This window comes from Macrobrachium nipponense, chromosome 28 (assembly GCF_015104395.2).
Source record: "Macrobrachium nipponense isolate FS-2020 chromosome 28, ASM1510439v2, whole genome shotgun sequence".
Taxonomy (NCBI): Eukaryota; Metazoa; Arthropoda; class Malacostraca; order Decapoda; family Palaemonidae; genus Macrobrachium; species Macrobrachium nipponense.
Genome location: NC_087217.1, coordinates 40226610 through 40244444, shown reverse-complemented (window position 1 = coordinate 40244444; position 17835 = coordinate 40226610). Strand labels below are relative to the sequence as shown.

At 38.4% G+C, this 17835-nt stretch overlaps 1 protein-coding gene across 3 annotated transcripts in view; it reads left to right on the top strand.

Moving 5' to 3' along the window:
• The window catches only part of LOC135201684 (DNA helicase MCM9-like), a 722480-nt gene extending 718346 nt beyond the window's left edge, over positions 1-4134 (top strand). The window contains exon 10 of one of the 3 annotated variants that reach the window (XM_064230820.1): positions 1200-4134. In XM_064230820.1, the coding sequence (XP_064086890.1) occupies positions 1200-3097 (1898 nt within the window). In that variant the 3' untranslated portion in view covers positions 3098-4134. The remainder of the gene's footprint in view (positions 1-1199) is intronic. The other 2 variants (XM_064230819.1, XM_064230818.1) reach the window with 2 other exon arrangements.
• Positions 4135-17835: the final 13701 nt, after the last annotated feature.

Genomic DNA, 17835 nt, shown 5'->3' with positions numbered 1-17835 from the left:
GTTTTGCTTATTTTTTTACATGCATATGTATTTTCTATTTTGTACTACAGCTGTATGTTCTATTTTTGAACTGTAACTTTTCTATTTTCGTATTTTGATCTTCATTTGTATTTTTGTATAATAAATTCAACTGCAGTAATAAATATTTTATTTCTAAAACCATATTATATTAAGATGTATGTACGTAGTATATCAACTAAGCAACTGAAAAAAAATGCTAAATACATTGCACCTACAGTATAATATTAAAAATATCTCTATGATAAAATGATAAAAGTGAAACTAAAAGGCATAAAAATGATAAATACATAAACAGCTTGTACGTATAGTACAACAGTAATATTATTCAACAGAAAAAGTATGATAAAAGTGAAACTAAAAGGCATAAAAATTATAAATAAACAGCTTGTATATACATATGTACAGTAATATTATTCAACAGAAAAGTATGATAAAATTATAAAAGTGAAACTAAAAGGCATAAAAATGATAAATAAACAGCTTGTATATACACAATAATATTATTCAACAGAAAAAGTTACTTAAAAATGCAACACATTCATATCATATGTCCTCGAGTACAGTATAATCTTCCACTTTAACCGAGTACTTATAATCCACGTGTCGGCCATTTTGGCTGGTATTTTCGACTAACGACCATTCTGACATACGACCTGTTGGTCGGAACGGATCTAAGTCGTAACTCGGATAGTTACTGTATATATATATATATATATATATATATATATCTATATATATATATATATATATATATATATATATATATATTATATATATATATATATATATATATATATAAATATATATATATATATATATATATATATATATATATATATATATATATATATATATATATATATATATATATATATATATATATATATATATATATATATATATATATATATATATATATATATATATATATATATATATATATATATATATATATCGTATGTATGTGTGGGTATATAGTTAGATAATTTTGTAGTTTATACTTGAAGTTACAGTTTGTAGCACCCAATGTCTTAGACTTGATATGCACACATTGATTTAATGCCTTTGATCCTTCATGTAAATTAATGTACAGTATATGTTTATTTTGTAACATTAGTTGATTACAGTACTTTTTTAGTTTTGATTTTAACAGTACTATAGCTTTGTTTTTCTTTCAGCCACAATAATCCTGAAGCGTCTCGGATTACTTACTCTGTTGTCTGAAGAAGTGAGCAGACTGACTGAAGAAGAACGGTTATCTTCAAGTGTTTCAACGTCTTCAAAAGAAATTCCAAAAGGAAAAGGGAATTCTTCATCTGAGAAATTAGAAACTTTTAGCTTTAGGTTCTCACACAGGACTACTTTTAAGTCATCTGTAAATGACGCCAAGTTTGTGCCAGGCATTGAGGAGCTTGAAGAACGAAAAAGCTTAAGCCAAAAAAGTAGTCAGGATTTGGTTGGACATGATGGCAGGCAGGGGGGAAAAGTTTGCACACCCGAACCTGCTTTGGAAATATCCTTTTCTACAGTTACAAATCGAGTTAATAGATCAAAAAAAACTTTAGAGCCCCTTAAATGCATAAAAAGAAAAAGGAATTTTCAAATGATCACAAAAAGAACAGCCAAAGCATTTGCGGAAGAAAGGGAAACTATTGCAAATAAGAAATCCAAAGCATCTATGCAAGAAAGTGGGGAGCTAGATACATGTGCAAACTTTAGTACTGAAGAATCACAAAGGAAAAATAATGAGAGGTGCACAAATAAGAATGATCCCATATATGAACCTGTACTTATAAAAACATCAAAGTCTAGAGTAAAATTTGGCATGACAGGGGAAGATGATGAAAATGATATGCAGGGTAATGTCAAGTGTCTGTTGACTGACACAGATGGTTATAATCTTCAAGAAAAACAGCAGAAATTCAATTCTCAAAGGAAAAGAACTTTAGAGGGCTATGATAACTTTCCAAAGCAAATATCACATGCAGACACTGAGTCTCAAATCAGTGACACGGTTAATAAAATGTCAGAAAAAACCGCTTTCGACGATAGCTTGAAATGTATCAGCTTCCCCCCAAAAAAGCAAAAAATAGAGACAAAATGTCATGGAAGTCTGACCAATAATGTAATTTATGAAAGAAATAGAAGCAATAATATGATTTTTACTGAAGGAGATGAAACTAAAATTGGAATTGTCACTGAAACCATTAACATGAAACTAACAAAAAATCAAATTAATAATATCTCTAAGGGAGGAATAAGTTCAGCACTGGATGAAGTAAATGCTGATAGTACTAAAGGAGTAAGTACTGATAGTACTGAAAGTTATCCAGAAGCTGTGGCTGTGAAGAATGGTCCTCCTTGTAATTTACTACATAGATTTGCTTTTCAAGCCAAGAGTGAAAACCCCAATAAAATTAATCAACTTGCTGGAAAAGGAAATGATAATATTAATAACAATATAGCGACTAATAGTCGACACTCGAACATCATGTGTCAGCAAAAGGCTAAAATAAATGAATCAGAGAAGAAAAATGTAGTTTATCATAAGATGAATTTATTAGATAAAGAAGGTAAATATGAAAAAAATGAAACAGAAAGTTCTGTATACCATGAAAACAAGGGTATCTTTATTCAAGACAACGAGCATCCTAAATCAACAAGGTTTAGAGAGGTACCTAGTGATGGGAAAGATAGACAAAATGTTGTGATGAGTTTTACATATCCTGATGCACCAACTATTAATCCAAATAAACAGGAAAACAGCTATAGCAAATATAATTTTAGAAACAGCACACCCAATTCCTTGGTATTACAAAAGGATGAAAAAGTCTTTATAGGAAAGACATCTGTTACTAAGTGCATCAAGGATAACACTAGTAAGGATCTTACTGACATAACTTGTAAGGAAAATACAAGTAGACCCAAGCTCAGTAAACAGGTGTCAGATTTCAAGCGATTTTCACCTTGCTCCAGTCAAGAGTCTTCTTTCAAGTGTCATCCCTCTCCACATTTCATTGGAGGACAAGTTTCGTGTGAAGACCTCGAGGATGTTGATTTTGATTTGAAATTGTGAGGCTAATAATAGGTTGCAGATTTTGACTACAGGCATTGTTTTCATACATAATGTAAATTTGGCTTTAACAATTTTATTTTTACTATCCAAATTTTAATATATTTACTGTATATTTGCTTTCCACATAAGTGGTGTGTGTATTATGGTGATCAGGTTTGGTTGTAGCTTAAAGTATATTTGATTTTTGTGTCCAGCCAAAATTGCATTTTTAAGTCATTATCTTTCGTTTTTATCGAATGAATTATAGATGGTAGAAGAAATTCACTCTCCATTTTTACCTAGTTCACCTTAATGCTCAATAATCCTGGTAATTTAGAATTCAGTTCTGCAAGCAATGTTCTGCCATAGAGGTGAGTATTAAAGCATTACAGAGACCTTATTGCAGGCTGACTTTTTTTTTAAATGTAAGAATTTGGGGATTATGATTCAAAGTCACTTTACAGTATTTGCCATTGCATTAGATGCAATGGCGCATTAGACATAATCTTTTATACAAGTCTATTTTTAAGGAAAAACTATTTTGATGAAAAAGAACTTTGGTTGTAAACCCTTAAAAATAGTACACAACTGCCCAGGTCCTACGTTCTTTCGCATTGCGTAGGCTATGACATCTAGCTTCAGTTTGATGTTGTCAAAAAGCCAAAGCCTTTGCTTCTTCTGAGCCATGGGTTATTTTGTGGTTAAAATGACCAGAGAATTCATCGACAACTTTGGTTTGTTGTTGTTTACATCTCTGTACTCCATACGCTTCGATAGTTGAAGGAATCGTCACTAAGGTGTAGTCCCATTGCTACCATGTTTTGTTTCTCATTTGACTGTTTCTAAATGATTTTACTAACCACTAAATGAAAAAAATCAATTAACCCTTTATCTCTTACGTGCAATAAACAGCTTTGGGGATCCCAACGGCAGCTCAATGTGTGCTCGGCAAACATTTTATTTTAGTACCCCAATGTCAACAAAATGTAGAAACAACCGCTCTTAGACATTACATGAAAGCATGTTCATGTTATTTCTTGTGTGTATATATATCTATATATATATATATATATATATATATATATAATATATTTATATATATATCTATATATATATATATATATATAAGATATTATATATAATATATCTATATATATAGATATATATATATATATATAGATATATATATATAATATATATATATATATATACACACACATGTACACAGATAAAGTCAATACATATTCTTTTCAATTTTAATCTGAATACCATAATGTTCTTATTACTGATAATTTTTATGCTTTTATTTTATCTGTGTTATATGTCATTCATTTACCTCATTCTCTTTTTTTTATATTTCTACACCATTAGTTTTATGCAGTATACCATTTACCAATGTTATTGCTTACTATACATTTTTACATACTTAGATAGATATTCAACTCTGCCATGCAGATGGCATTTGCTCGACCAGTGGATCTTGCCAATGAGTACAGGGTTATGTTTATATGTTTATTTCTTATTAGTTTTTATCTTACAATTTTATTTTCACTGTTATACAGTTTGTCTTTTTATGCACATATATTTATCCCTCTTTACTCTTATGAAGTTACACGTGAAAATAATATAATTTGATTTTTACAATAATATTAACAACTGTTTAGTTGCTATGCGTATTTTCAGTATTTGTTTATAACTCATGTTTTTAGTAGAAATGTAAGGTTTGGGTATTTACTTCTTATAATGAAAGAATCTCTCTAATAAACTGAGTCGGGGTTAGGAGGTATTAGCCAAGAGTATAATGTTCAGATAGACTGTTTTGCTATTTGAACACCAGAAATATGGCGTAAGAACTGAAAGAATTGCGACCTGTAATCATAGGCTTGATTGGGTTGTGACTAAAGTTCTTTTCCATTGCAACAGTGTAACTGGGAAATGTAACTGAATTTGCTTTAATAAAATATCAGTAACTTGAAGATTTTGATTCTTGTTTCTGTATAATCACCTGTTGAGTTGGTATGCACATATTCTTGAACTATTCTTGTCATTGCTTTCTGTTTACCTTTAGTGTAGTACTTTAGAAAATGTTTATACACATCAAACCAATCGATGCATTCTTTTTTTATTTCATTCCTATGACCTCTGCTATATACATATGTGCATTATATTCTGTTTGTGTTTTAACAAGGAATACCGGTGTTGACGTTTGAGATGTTTCTCCCTAAATGTGACACTTGGAACTAGTTTGATAGCACTCCGCCGTCAATTGAAACTAGTTTGACAGCAACCCGCCAGTCAATTGAAACTAGCCTCACAGCATTTCCTGTCAGGTTGAAATGACTCCAGGTTTTTAATGCTCAAAATAGAAACAATACACGAGTAATTACATTACAAATGTTTAAACCATATGCGAATAGCGACATTGAAATGAAACCTGACTTGTTCTCAAGATACTAAGTCTCGTTAACTTTACTATCTTTTGGTTTATGTATGTGCCATTTGTAAGTTGGACCGAACTTGGCCTACACAAACACACTCACATAGAACAGGTTGGCTTTCGCTAATATCTCTGATGTAGATCGCAGACTTATGGTGACGCATTGACACATCTCTGGAGGAATTCATGAATAGACAGACAGTGACTACAACTTTATTATAGTAGATGAATAAAGGTTTTTTTTTTCTTTGCACCAAACTCGCCTCGTAAGTGAACACAGGTCAACGCCAATTTAGTGCATGATTTTAGGGTTGATGAGGATATGTAGTATTGAATCCACCTTCTTGAAAACTGCTGGCTTTCTGGCCCCACACGCAAGTTTTGATTGTTACAATTACATCCACTGTAATGTTGCACCAACAATATCTTTGGATATTCGGTCTATTACTTTATCCCTGCCAACATGGCCTCCCCAAGAGAGCTTCTGACTAGCCAGCACAATTTTGAGCTGATTTTGGCGATCATCAATGACCCTAAGTAAGCAAACATCTGCAAGGATAGATAAAAATAAAAGACTAGAAGATATTTGAAATTCATGTAAAGCTGTAGGCCCAGTTGCTGAATAGTCAAATTATCTCAAGTGCCATGAAATTCAATAAAAACAAATGAACAAACTACTCGCAAGTTTAATCTTTCCTGTTCGGCTTATGGACAAATTTCAGACAATTGTCTTGAATGACGGAAGACCAACACTTTCTCCTAAAATTCGCATTTTCCCCTTTTTCGTTTCCTAATTGTTCAGGGTACATATTTGACACCAAAAATTCTTTCACTTCCTTCATTTCTTTGGAGAACCCCATAGCATCACTGCAGTCAACTCAAGACAGTAACAACCCCATCGATCCTTGCTTCTGAACAAACTTGGCTAATTGGTCGTAGAATAATTTAAAACTAGGTCCAATTGACAATAGAGTAATTTAAAACTAGTTTCATTCAACTGAGGAGTCATTTCAAACTAACGGTGAGTTGTTTGAAACTAATTCCAAATGACAGGGAGTAGACTGAACCATATAGTTTGAATTGACTGGGGGAGTCTTCTGAAATGGGGAGTCATTTGAACCGGTTACACCGGCATCAATATCCTTTGATGTTCCGATGCGAGAAAACTTGGAATGAAATGAGATATTGAATGCTGAAAATTGAGATTCTTCCATTACAGCCACACTTGCAGTGGGTCCCTAAGCCCCCACCTTTTCAAGGTGTTGGGATCAAGGAGTATGAGCAATATAGGTGGACGCAATGATTGATAGTACAAAAGCTCTTGTATGTTTGCTTTGTCTTTCATTATTACCTGTACTTTTTTCACACTGTACTTCAAACAATTTCTGTAAAAACATACACGTAAAACCACTTGTGATGCAAGGAGTACTTGTGGTGGTTGTGTATAATTAAAATTATATTTTAAAAGACGACCTGATCCTAAGTCTAGGTGTTGGCTACATACAGTGTTTGTGACTTATGTTTTGATGCCTATAAATTTTTGTTCTTGTTAGTTGTTTAAATTATTTTCATGTTATCTTCACACAATTATTGACCTTACTTCCTTCATAAAATTATTTACATACCTTAATTCTTTCCTCTACACAGTATATACCTACTTTACTAGACTTGAATTAGTTTTGAGATACGATTACTAGAGAGATTAAGATCCCTTCTAAGCATGGCCAGTACAGTCTGTTTTTGGGTCACTCTGTGGTCACAGACTTTTCCTATGCCTCCACTAAACCAGAAGTCTGGTACATTCATTACTTATCTTTTACGGTTGACAAACACACTTGACAACATTGAACACCCTACACTTACCATCCTTTCCTATTTGTCCTCTTTGCTGCGTAGAGGAGACTCATTAGCTTGGAAGGCATCTCTTCTAGGAGAAGGTTGCTCCAAAATAAACTTATTTTCCAAACTTCAACGGTGCCATAACCTTTGTTCTGGGATCTTCCACTGTCTTGGATTGGAGTTCCCTTGATTGGGGGTACACTAAAGCAAACTTTCCTGGTTCCCTTTTGTTCTGGTTCTTTAAATGGTGTGTAGGGCAGGCTAAGTTATGGAGAGAACATTAGCAGGAGCGAGGGTGTGTTAGATGCTCAAAGTCAAAGAAACTGAGACTGTGCAGTTATCGTGTCGTCCACGAAATGGATGAGTTGACTAAAAGAGTCGATAGTGAAAAGAACGAACCGACAGATTTGTGCGAATCTGACTCGCGACATGGATGAGTTGACCAAGGAGTCAATCAGAGTGTATGACTGAAATGCAGAGCTGCCTTAGCTCAAAGTGAAGGATGTGTAGATGAGTGGAAGAAGATGTGTGTGTATCGATAAGAACAATCGTGGGTAGGAGAGTAAAATTTGTAGGGGGGGGGGGGGGCGGGTGGTAGGAGAGAGCTGAAGAGTTGAGTCATAGAAAATGGGAATTGTAGTGTTGTGGTAACTGGTATGAATGACCTAACCTCATGCCAACTGAGTCATACATAGCACAGGTGGTTTCAACGTGTAGACTAGTTGTAATGGTGTGAGAAACTCCTTGCTATAGTGAAAGGTGGTCACTTATTTGAATTGTTTGATATTGATATTTTTGCTGCAAGGTGTGTCCAAACCTGTGAGCCCTCACAGTTGGAGTCACACTGCTACGGAGTTCCTATTGAAGCCTTCCACTGTTCTAAACTTCTGAATACCTAACTTTACGGCCAGATTTCCTGGTGTAGAGAATATCGCAAAAAAGACGGATCCACTTTTTAGCACTAAACTCTCCAAAATGTCAGGTTATAGCAAGAAAGAAGAAGAAGGGCAGCTAGGCAATCACAGTTTTGCATCTGTATATTTTTTCTATACAAATTTAAACTTGGTAATAATCAGACTAAATGTGTAAGGATTACATTACAAATACATATTCCATATGTATAAATACTCTAATGACCTAAGAGGTCACTGTTGAGATAACAAGAAGTGTGATAAGAGTTGATAAACAGGACACAAGCTAGGCTGGATGTATTGAATCAGCAACGCCCTGGTTTGCATTTGCCTGTGATAATCAAATCCATGATTGTGTCAAAGAGGTCACAGTGCTTCGCCTGAGAACCAATTGACCTATAGCCCAGACGTCTACGTGACTTCCTCTCACATGTTCGTCTGTCTGTATGTTATGTATGCTGAGCTAAACTGTGCTCTCCTCTCCTATACTCTTGTAAATGCCTTGTAACTTAGAACTCTACTTTCCCTCCTAGAATCAGGTTCTCCTAACTACCTTCTTGCCTTCTACTCAAGAGATGTAGTTTTGCAAATATACCGTTGTTAAGTTATCATCATGAGTTTTGAACATCTCCGCCTATATACTAAAAGAGATTCTGACTTCGAAATTATCATCAGAATCGCAGACGAGGATGGGAAGTATACCACACGATACTTGAGTATAACATCGCAGGTCTAAATAACCTCACAGTGCAGCCTCGTTATACAAGGTGTAGCACAAACATTGGTGGCAGCTTACCGGGTAGACGACAACATAGCTGGCTGCCCGGAAACGGACTAAACCACATCATCTGAAGACTGACGAAATGTAACAAATCAGAAGACAATGAAGGCGAGAGAATCCTCAAGCAACTTCGAATCTCTTATGGCATCATAAGAAACGTCTCATTATTAATCATTAGAGAGGGTGTATCGTCATTACTGAGAGTCTCCAGCACTTCAAGAAACAAACCGGACGTGTCTGCAGCTTCAGATCACCATGAATAAGGCAACGGGAAATTAATCATTCAACAAACAAACACCGCACGAGCAAACGCGCACTGAGAATTCGGGTCACCGCGGAAAAGCATCATCGAAAACCAAGGCCGTGACGTCACCTAAACAGCAAGATCTTCCTCTTATATACCAAAGCTAAGTACAATTCTTTATTCATTCTGGTGTGTGACTTTGAGTGTTATCCTTACACAAGATCGATTGTCCATTATTCCTGGAGGTGAGTTATACGTTATTCTTAATCTTCCTTTCTTGCATGAATCTATCTTCAACTTGGATTCTCGCCCAGCAGGCCTTTTTATCTCTGTTGCTAATTTTTTTTTTCTTCCAGCAGTTCTCCAGAAATATCCTTATCATATTATCTGTTTTTAATCTTATCATTTTGGGGGACTCTGTTATTATCCGTAACCCAATTTGTCTTATCTCATATTGCATATGTGTTTACGCAGTGGACGAGTGTATTCATATAGATATTTCGATAGGATCACTAGGAATCGTAGTGATAAGAAAAAAACCAAAGTCACGATGGCCACCGCCGCACCCAGTAACCCTGCACCCAACCCAGTTGTTACTTTGGTCAGCGCAAGGTCTGCAATTGCTCCCTTTCAAGGCCGGGTCAACGGGTTCTTGCCTCAAAGTGTCGAATCTTGGATCTCGTCAGTAGATGCTCATTTAAATGCAAAATGCATCACTGACCCATCCGTACAATTACAGGAAGCTAAAAGTTTCATTGACTTTGCTAAAGGAGATACAGGTTCATACCTGAGAGGAGTCTCTTTCCAAGAGGCGGATACATGGGATGAATTTAAAATTAGATTATGTGCCATATATGGCAGTGAAGAAGCCTTGGATGTAGTTTTAGCTTTGAGGAATATCCTTAATCTGGCCTCTATGACTCAGCTTAATGTTGTAGAGAGGGCGGCACTAATTGCTGACCGGCTGAATGAATATCAGGATAGTTTGCTTACTTCCACTTGGGTTACGGGAAGGAACATGGTGGTGAAAGATTTTATTAGGCTCACATATTTAACTTGCTTGTCGGTTATGTTGCCGGAAGCCTTGGTACGCTGTTTTGATAAGAAACTATCGCCCGACAGTACGGAGTTAAAGTATATAAACAAATTAAGAAACATATGTCTAAGTGCACAGATCTGGACCCCTTGCTTCCTCAAGTTTTTGCAAAGAATGAAAGTAAACCACAGCAAGTAAATATCGTCAATAATAACGCAGCAGGGTATTTGCTTTCAGACTGCCGAACGCGTTATTGTTCAATTCATAACAGCTCCAGTCATTCCTACAATTGTTGCTTCTCTCGTAACCCACAGCAACATAATGCTAAAACCACACAAACTGTTGCCAATGATAATAAGAAGAAGAATCCTCATTACTATAAGGAGAAACAGGCAAACAGTAACGGTGTTCAAAATCACAAACAAACAAATCGTGCTTCAGGAAATTCTGTTCGCAGGCCGTCGAACCCAAACTCACAGAGTCAGTCAAATTTTTTGAGTGTGCAAAGCAAACCAAATACCATGTAATTAACTCGAGCGGGGGAGAGAATGATGTTGGGTCATTCGTATCAACATCTTTTGAATCAAATAACCAATTTAATCATCTACAAGATCTATGTGAGACCCAGAATTTTCCTATGAACCACACGACCGAATCCAAAAAACCAGTGCAGGTTCCCATAGACTTCCACCATATACATGCTATAATCAGTAAAGATGAATTACGTCCTACATTGCATGCCGTAAATTTAGAGCACCGACCCTTCACACTGTTTTTTTATTCATCACATGTTGTTTTCGAACTTCCCTATCGAGAAGTTCGGAGTACGGCTCTCGGTTATTGGAAATAATGAATTAAGTGTAGTAGGAGTAACTCATATTCAGTACAAGGTGGGCAAGCGCACACTTATCGATACCTTTATCGTTGTACAAAACATTGATATGTATCCAGCTGTAATTATAGGATACCCGTCTATGGGCATTCAAAACATTATCTTAGCCCCTGCCAAACACGGCATGTATATCAAAGGAAAATTCTATAAATCTTCTAACACCTTAAAATCAGTTTTGGACAAAAAAGAGACAAACAATCAAACAGTAACGCACACTGAGGAACCAATCACTTGTCTCATGAATCATGACATTGTTCAAGCGACCCAACAGAATTCTCGCACACCCGTAATAGCAGCTTGCACGCAAACTCTCGAGCTGAACGTACCTTCGAATATATTAGTGCATGTAAAGAAGATTTTGCCAGGATCTGAAATGTTAATCCTTTCCGACACTCTGAAAATTAACGGACTGTCCGTAACACAAGCACTATACACTTGATTCTCAGCAACAAGTTAACATTGAAGTCTGTAACCATTTGAATACCAATCTAGTGATCCACAAAAATCAACACATCGTGGATGTGGAAGTTTATAAGTATCGCATTCTTACCGTTGCTGAAATTAATCACGCTCAATCAGTTGTGGATGAATCCCTCTTACAATCTATTAAAAGTAAAATCAATAAAGACATTCCAGAAGAGGAGATTCAGCAGAAATTTTTTTATCTTTTAACTAAATATCATGATGTTTTCTCCACTACCGAGGGATCTTTGGGAAAAACGGATGTCATTGAACACCAAATACGGCTAAAAGACAAACATAAAGTCATCTATGTACCTTCGTACTGACTCCCTATGAAATTCTAGAATGAGATCAATGATGAAGTAGGTAAAATGTTAGAAGAAGGAGTCATTAGGAAATCGAACAGCCCTTGTAATTTCCCCTTAATTGTCATACCGAAAAAAGATCGAACCTGGCGTATCTGCGTAGATTTCCGTCGCCTAAATGAGGAAACGATTCCCGATCAATTCCCAGTGCCATGTACTGACGATATTTTATCCTTGTTAGGACAGAACAAATATTTCACCAGTTTGGACTTACTTAAAGGCTTTCACCAGATACCTTTAGAAAAAGAGAGTATCCCATACACCGCCTTCAGCACAGCCAGGGGACATTATGAATTTTTACGTATGCCTTTTGGTTTACGTTGCGCCCCAATTACATTCACCAGAATGATTAATATAGTGTTCGGAGACTTGTTAGGGGATACCCTACATGCCTTTATGGACGACCTTGTAATCTTTTCTAATACCTTAGAAGAACATTTATGTAAACTAGAGCTAGTGCTACAGTGACTAAGGCAACATAATTTAAGAGTAAAGATAACTAAGTGTGAATTTTTCAAAACAGAACTAGTCTATTTAGGTTTTACAGTGTCTAGTCAAGGTCTTAAGGTAGTCCACGATAAGGTGTCGACTATCTGTAACTTTTCGATACCTACTAATGTCAAGGGGATACAGCAATTTTTTGGCTGTAGTGGGTATTACCGCCGTTTTATACGTAATTACTCAATTATAGCCGCTCCTCTAACCGATCTTACGAAGAAGGGCGTAGATTTTATTAGGTCTGAAATGCATTAACAGACGTTCGATGCCTTGAAAGAGGAATTATGCAGTTCACCTATCTTAAAATTTCCTGGCTTCAGTAAGGAATTCTTTATTGCAACTGATGCCTCAGACCAAGGGGTAGGAGGGGTACTGCTTCAGCAATATGACAAACAGTTCTTCCCTATAGCTTTTTACTCACGTAAACTGAGACCTTCTGAAAGTAAATATGCAGTAATAGACAAGGAAGGGCTAGCTATTGTTAACTCACTAGTGCATTTTAAATTCATAATAATATACGGCTATCCTGTCAAGGTTCTTACTGACCATAAACCCCTCACCGACTTCTTTAAAGGCTTTAGTCACAGTCCCAAAAGAACTCGGTGGCATATGATCATTCAAGACTTTGGCGCAAGGATAGGATATCTACCTGGGAAAGCAAATATCATTGCTGACGCATTATCACGCAACCCCGCGCCATCTTGTACGGAGCCATTAGCTGAACTAGTAGATATATCAACATCCGTGCCTATTGTTAAAACTGTATCTGAACAGGAAGACCCGGGTTGGAGCACTGAACTAGTACAGACTGAACAAAGAAAAGATCAGCAGTTAAAGAAAATAATAGATGCTTTGAACGTGAATCCTAAGGAAAAGGAATATGTGAAGTATATGCAGCAGAATTATATAATCAAAGATAATATTCTGTGTAGGTCCGTGACAAGGAAAACCCGCAACACCCCGCAGGTGACTAACGACCAGGTAGTGGTTCCAGTCTCTCTTATACCAATCGTCTTAAACTGGTTGCATTCCAATCCATTACATGGTCAACCAGAGTTCTCTATCATGTCACAGAAAGCCAAATCACTATTTTATTGGCATACGATGCTTACAGATATAAAAAAACACATAGCTAATTGTTGCACTTGTCAGGAAAACAAAGGGCACACTAAGATACTTGTCAGCTTGGGTACTTATCCCGTGCCCAACCAACCCTTTGAAAGAGTACACTTAGATTTATTAACAGGATTTTATGAGTCTGACCGAGGAAATAAGCACCTCTTAGTGATAATAGATGCCTTGACTCGATATACAGAATTGATAGCACTAAAAACTAATAGTACCGCAATTGAATGCGCTAGGAAATTTTACGAGTGCTACATTTGTAAACATGGAATTCCACACATGATAATCTCTGACTCGGGTGGAGAATTCAATAATAATTTCTTTAACTCGTTGTGTGAATTCCTTTGCATTAAGAAAATCAATACCATAATTTATCACCCAGAGTCTAATGGATTATTTGAGAGGGTAAATAGGAAGGTGTTAAACGTATTACGAGTTACACTCGGGGGAATGGATCCCAACTGGGATATTGCCATACCTGCGGTTCTAAGTACTCTTAACCATTCATATCATGTATCTATCAAAACGTCGCCGCACGAAGCATTGTACGGTACCCCAGCTAGGACACCTTTCCATGTATTTACGCCTACAACCCATTTATCAAATCCCCTACGGGCTGTTATGGAAGCAAGTGTAAGCCGATATAATATACTTCATAAGAATTTAGAAGAATCACAAATCTTAATGAAAAGAAATCATGATAAAATCGCTAAGCCAACTAAATCATATACAGTAGGCGACCAAATATATATACAAGTATATGTTTGCAAGGGATTAAACTACAAGTTAACAGCTAAGTTTGAAGGCCCGTTTAGCATTTTAGAAAGATTAACGACCAACAGATTAAAAGTTCAAAACATATCCCAACCTACTGATGTAAGAATAATACCATTGGCTCATGTTCGCAGTTAAGAAAAGGGGTAGAAAAAAAAACGAGAAGAATTTATGTATGCCTATATATGAAACATACTAATAAAAAGTATCTATGAAACTTGCATGATAAAAGTATGTATATATAATATTTGTATGAAAATATTTTTTCATACAATCAACTTACCTGTCAGATATATACATAGCTAAGACTCCGTCGTCCCCGACAGAAATTCAAATTTCGCGCCACTCGCTACAGGTAGGTCAGGTGATCTACCGGCCTGCCCTGGGTGGCAGGACTAGGAACCATTCCCGTTTTCTACTCATATATTTTCTGTCGCCGGTGGTATCAACATCGTTGCTGCCACCTCCTGACTGGAATTCGCTTTTCTAGACAATTGATCATCTTTTTGTGGACTTTTGGTGACGTACCTGGATCGTTGTTTTGGCATTCGCTACTGTGGACTGGATTTGGACTTGCTTGTGATTTTTCTTCAAGAATGTCTGATTCAAGTGGTTGTGTGAGAGTGTGTGTGAATGTAGGCTGCAAGGTGAGGATACCGAAAGCTTCGGTTGATCCTCACACTGTATGTCGCAAATGTAGAGGTTTTGATTGTTCTATTTCTAACACCTGTCATGAGTGTGAGAGGTTGAATGTTGAGGAATGGAAGACTCTAACTTCTTACTTGAAGAAGTTAGAAAGGGATAGAGTCAGAAGGGCTGCTTCTAAGATTGCGGGTAGTAGTACAAGGCCTATTGAGCCTTTGGATGATTCTAACTCTTCTCTTAACTATGCATTTGATTCTAATTCTGTATCAGGGCCCTCACTGGCTTTACATTCAGATTCGGCCTCGGAAATTGCTGAACTGAAAGCTACTCTTCACAGGATGAAATCCAAAATGGCGGCCATGAAAGGTAAGGACTGTGAAAGTGATTATAGTGAAGTGAGTGTCCCCAGTGTTGTGGAGGGGGGCGTCTGACCGTCTCTGCGACGCTCCCAGGCCTAGACCTCTTCCAAGCTCCCAAGCCCAGAGGAGAAGGAAAGTCGAAAGCCGTACGGAGGTTGTGGAGAATTCCCCCCGGTCAGGCGTCCCTTCAGCAGGCTCTGTAAATAGACAGACTGCTCAGGACCGCTATAGGAAAAGCGTCCTCAGAGAGTGCTTCTCTTCGTCCGCTTCTCCCTCTCCTAAACGAGGGTGGAAGGATTCGGACTTGTCCAGGCCCCTGAAAAGGCACTGGAAAGATCCTGTGTTGGATTCTAGCCCCGAACGCTTTTCGGAAGAAGCGCCTCCTTCCATCAAGAAGGCTAAGAGGGTTTTGACGTCCCATGGTTTGGACAAAACTCCTTCGAGGTCTCCCTCTCCCGTTCAAGAAGATGCCGGAGAGGCTTCCAAGAGGATCATTTTGGCTGTGCAAGAACAGTGATCCGCCTTGGTAGGAGTCCTTTCGAAGGATCCCCCTCGTAAGAAAGACATGAGACTTCCTGTCAAGAAGACTCGTCTTCCTTCTCCCGCCAGGAGTGAGGCTCCTGTGGGACGTGAGGCGTTTGAGATCTACTCGGACAGAGACTCTTTGGACGATTTTGAATCGCCAGACAAGCGCGAGGCGCCAGTCAAGCGCGAGGTTTCCTACAGACGAGAAGCGTCTTATAGGATTAAAGCGCCAGACAAGCGAGAAACGCTTTACAGGCGCGAGGATATTTCCAGACGGGATACGTCTGCCAGACCAGCAGCTTCAGCCGAGCGCGAGGAAACAGCCAGGCGCGAGGAGATTCAGCCAGGAAACGCGAGGCGCCAGACATTAGCATCATCCATACAAGGATTTGGCACCAGAAAGGCGCGAGGCGCCAGCCAGGCGCGAGGCGTCAGTCAGGCGCGAGAGTTTAGAGAGGCGCGAGGCATCAGTCAGGCGCGAGGCGCCAGCCAAGCGCGAGGAGTCAGCCAGGCGCGAGGCGCCAGCCAGGCGCGAGGCGCCAGCCAAGCGCGAGGAGCCAGCCAAGCAGAGGAGCGCTATACACTCTCTTAGCCCCTCTCCTATTAGGAGTTTGTCTCCCGTAGAGAGAGTTTTTGGGCAGGAAGACCCGGAACGGGAAGTGACTTCTCCTTCTGATCCGATATTGGAAGAGGACTCAGAGGACGAGACTCACGGCAGAGAAGGGCTGTCTAACTACAAAGTTTTGACAGCTCTCCTCCTCCAGGAATACGGAGATGCATTGATCCCTGCCGCTCCTCCTTCGCCTCGTTCACTTTTTTCATGCTCTAAGACGCCGAAGTCGTCGGCTTTCTTGAAGATGAGACCGACGATTTCTATGAAGAGAGCTCTTCAGTCGCTGGATAGCTGGATGCTAACCAAGAAGGAGCTAGTCAGGACGGTGTTTTGCATGCCTCCCGCTAGACTTACGGGCAAGAGAGGTATTTGGTACCAGACTGGGGAGAATATGGGACTCACTCTCCCCAGCTTCGGCTGAAGCTGACTTTTTCCAGTCTGGTAGATGCATCCAGGAGACATAGCCTTCATACTGCGAAGATTACTTGGGGTCTTTCAGAGTTGGATCATCTCCTCAAGGGACTTTTTCACATTTTAGAAGTCTTCAACTTCCTAGATGGTCCCGGTGGGGTGATGTCCAGAAGGCTCATGCCTCTGAAGGACTATCCGGACGTACTCCTTGCAATTTTGTCCTGTATTGACAAGGCGGTACAGGATGGCTCAGGAGAAGTTTCTTCCTTATTTAGGAGCAGGTCTCTTGAAGAAGAGATCTGTTTTTTAGCGCTTTCTTGATTGAAAGCAGTATCCCATTCGCAAAGGGCAGCCTTGTTATTCGCTCCCAGATCTGACTTTCTGTTCCCTTCGCAGTTGGTGAGGGACATTTCCCGTTCTCTGACGGAGAAAGCAACACAGGATCTTCTCCTGCAATCTTCCAGGAAGAAGAGACCAGTGATGGTGGGAGACAAGAAAGGTGTGTCTACGCCTGTTCGGCCCTTTCGAGGAGGCCCTCCCGCTAGAGTTACCGCTAAAAGAAAAACGACCGAGAAGAGAGGTAGAGCCTCTTTCCGTCCCTTTAAAAGGGGAAAGTGAAGTGGCGCTCCTCCAAACACCAGTAGGTGCCAGGCTCCGGGGATTTGCGGAAGCCTGGACTCTCATAGATACAGACGCTTGGTCTATGTCTGTTCTACAGAAGGGATACCTCATTCCTTTCCTGGACAATCCTCCCCTGACGTCAACTCCGCGGGAATTGTCCGCCAATTACAAGGACCCTGTGTTGAAAGATACTCTTCAACAAATGGTGGATCAGATGTGGG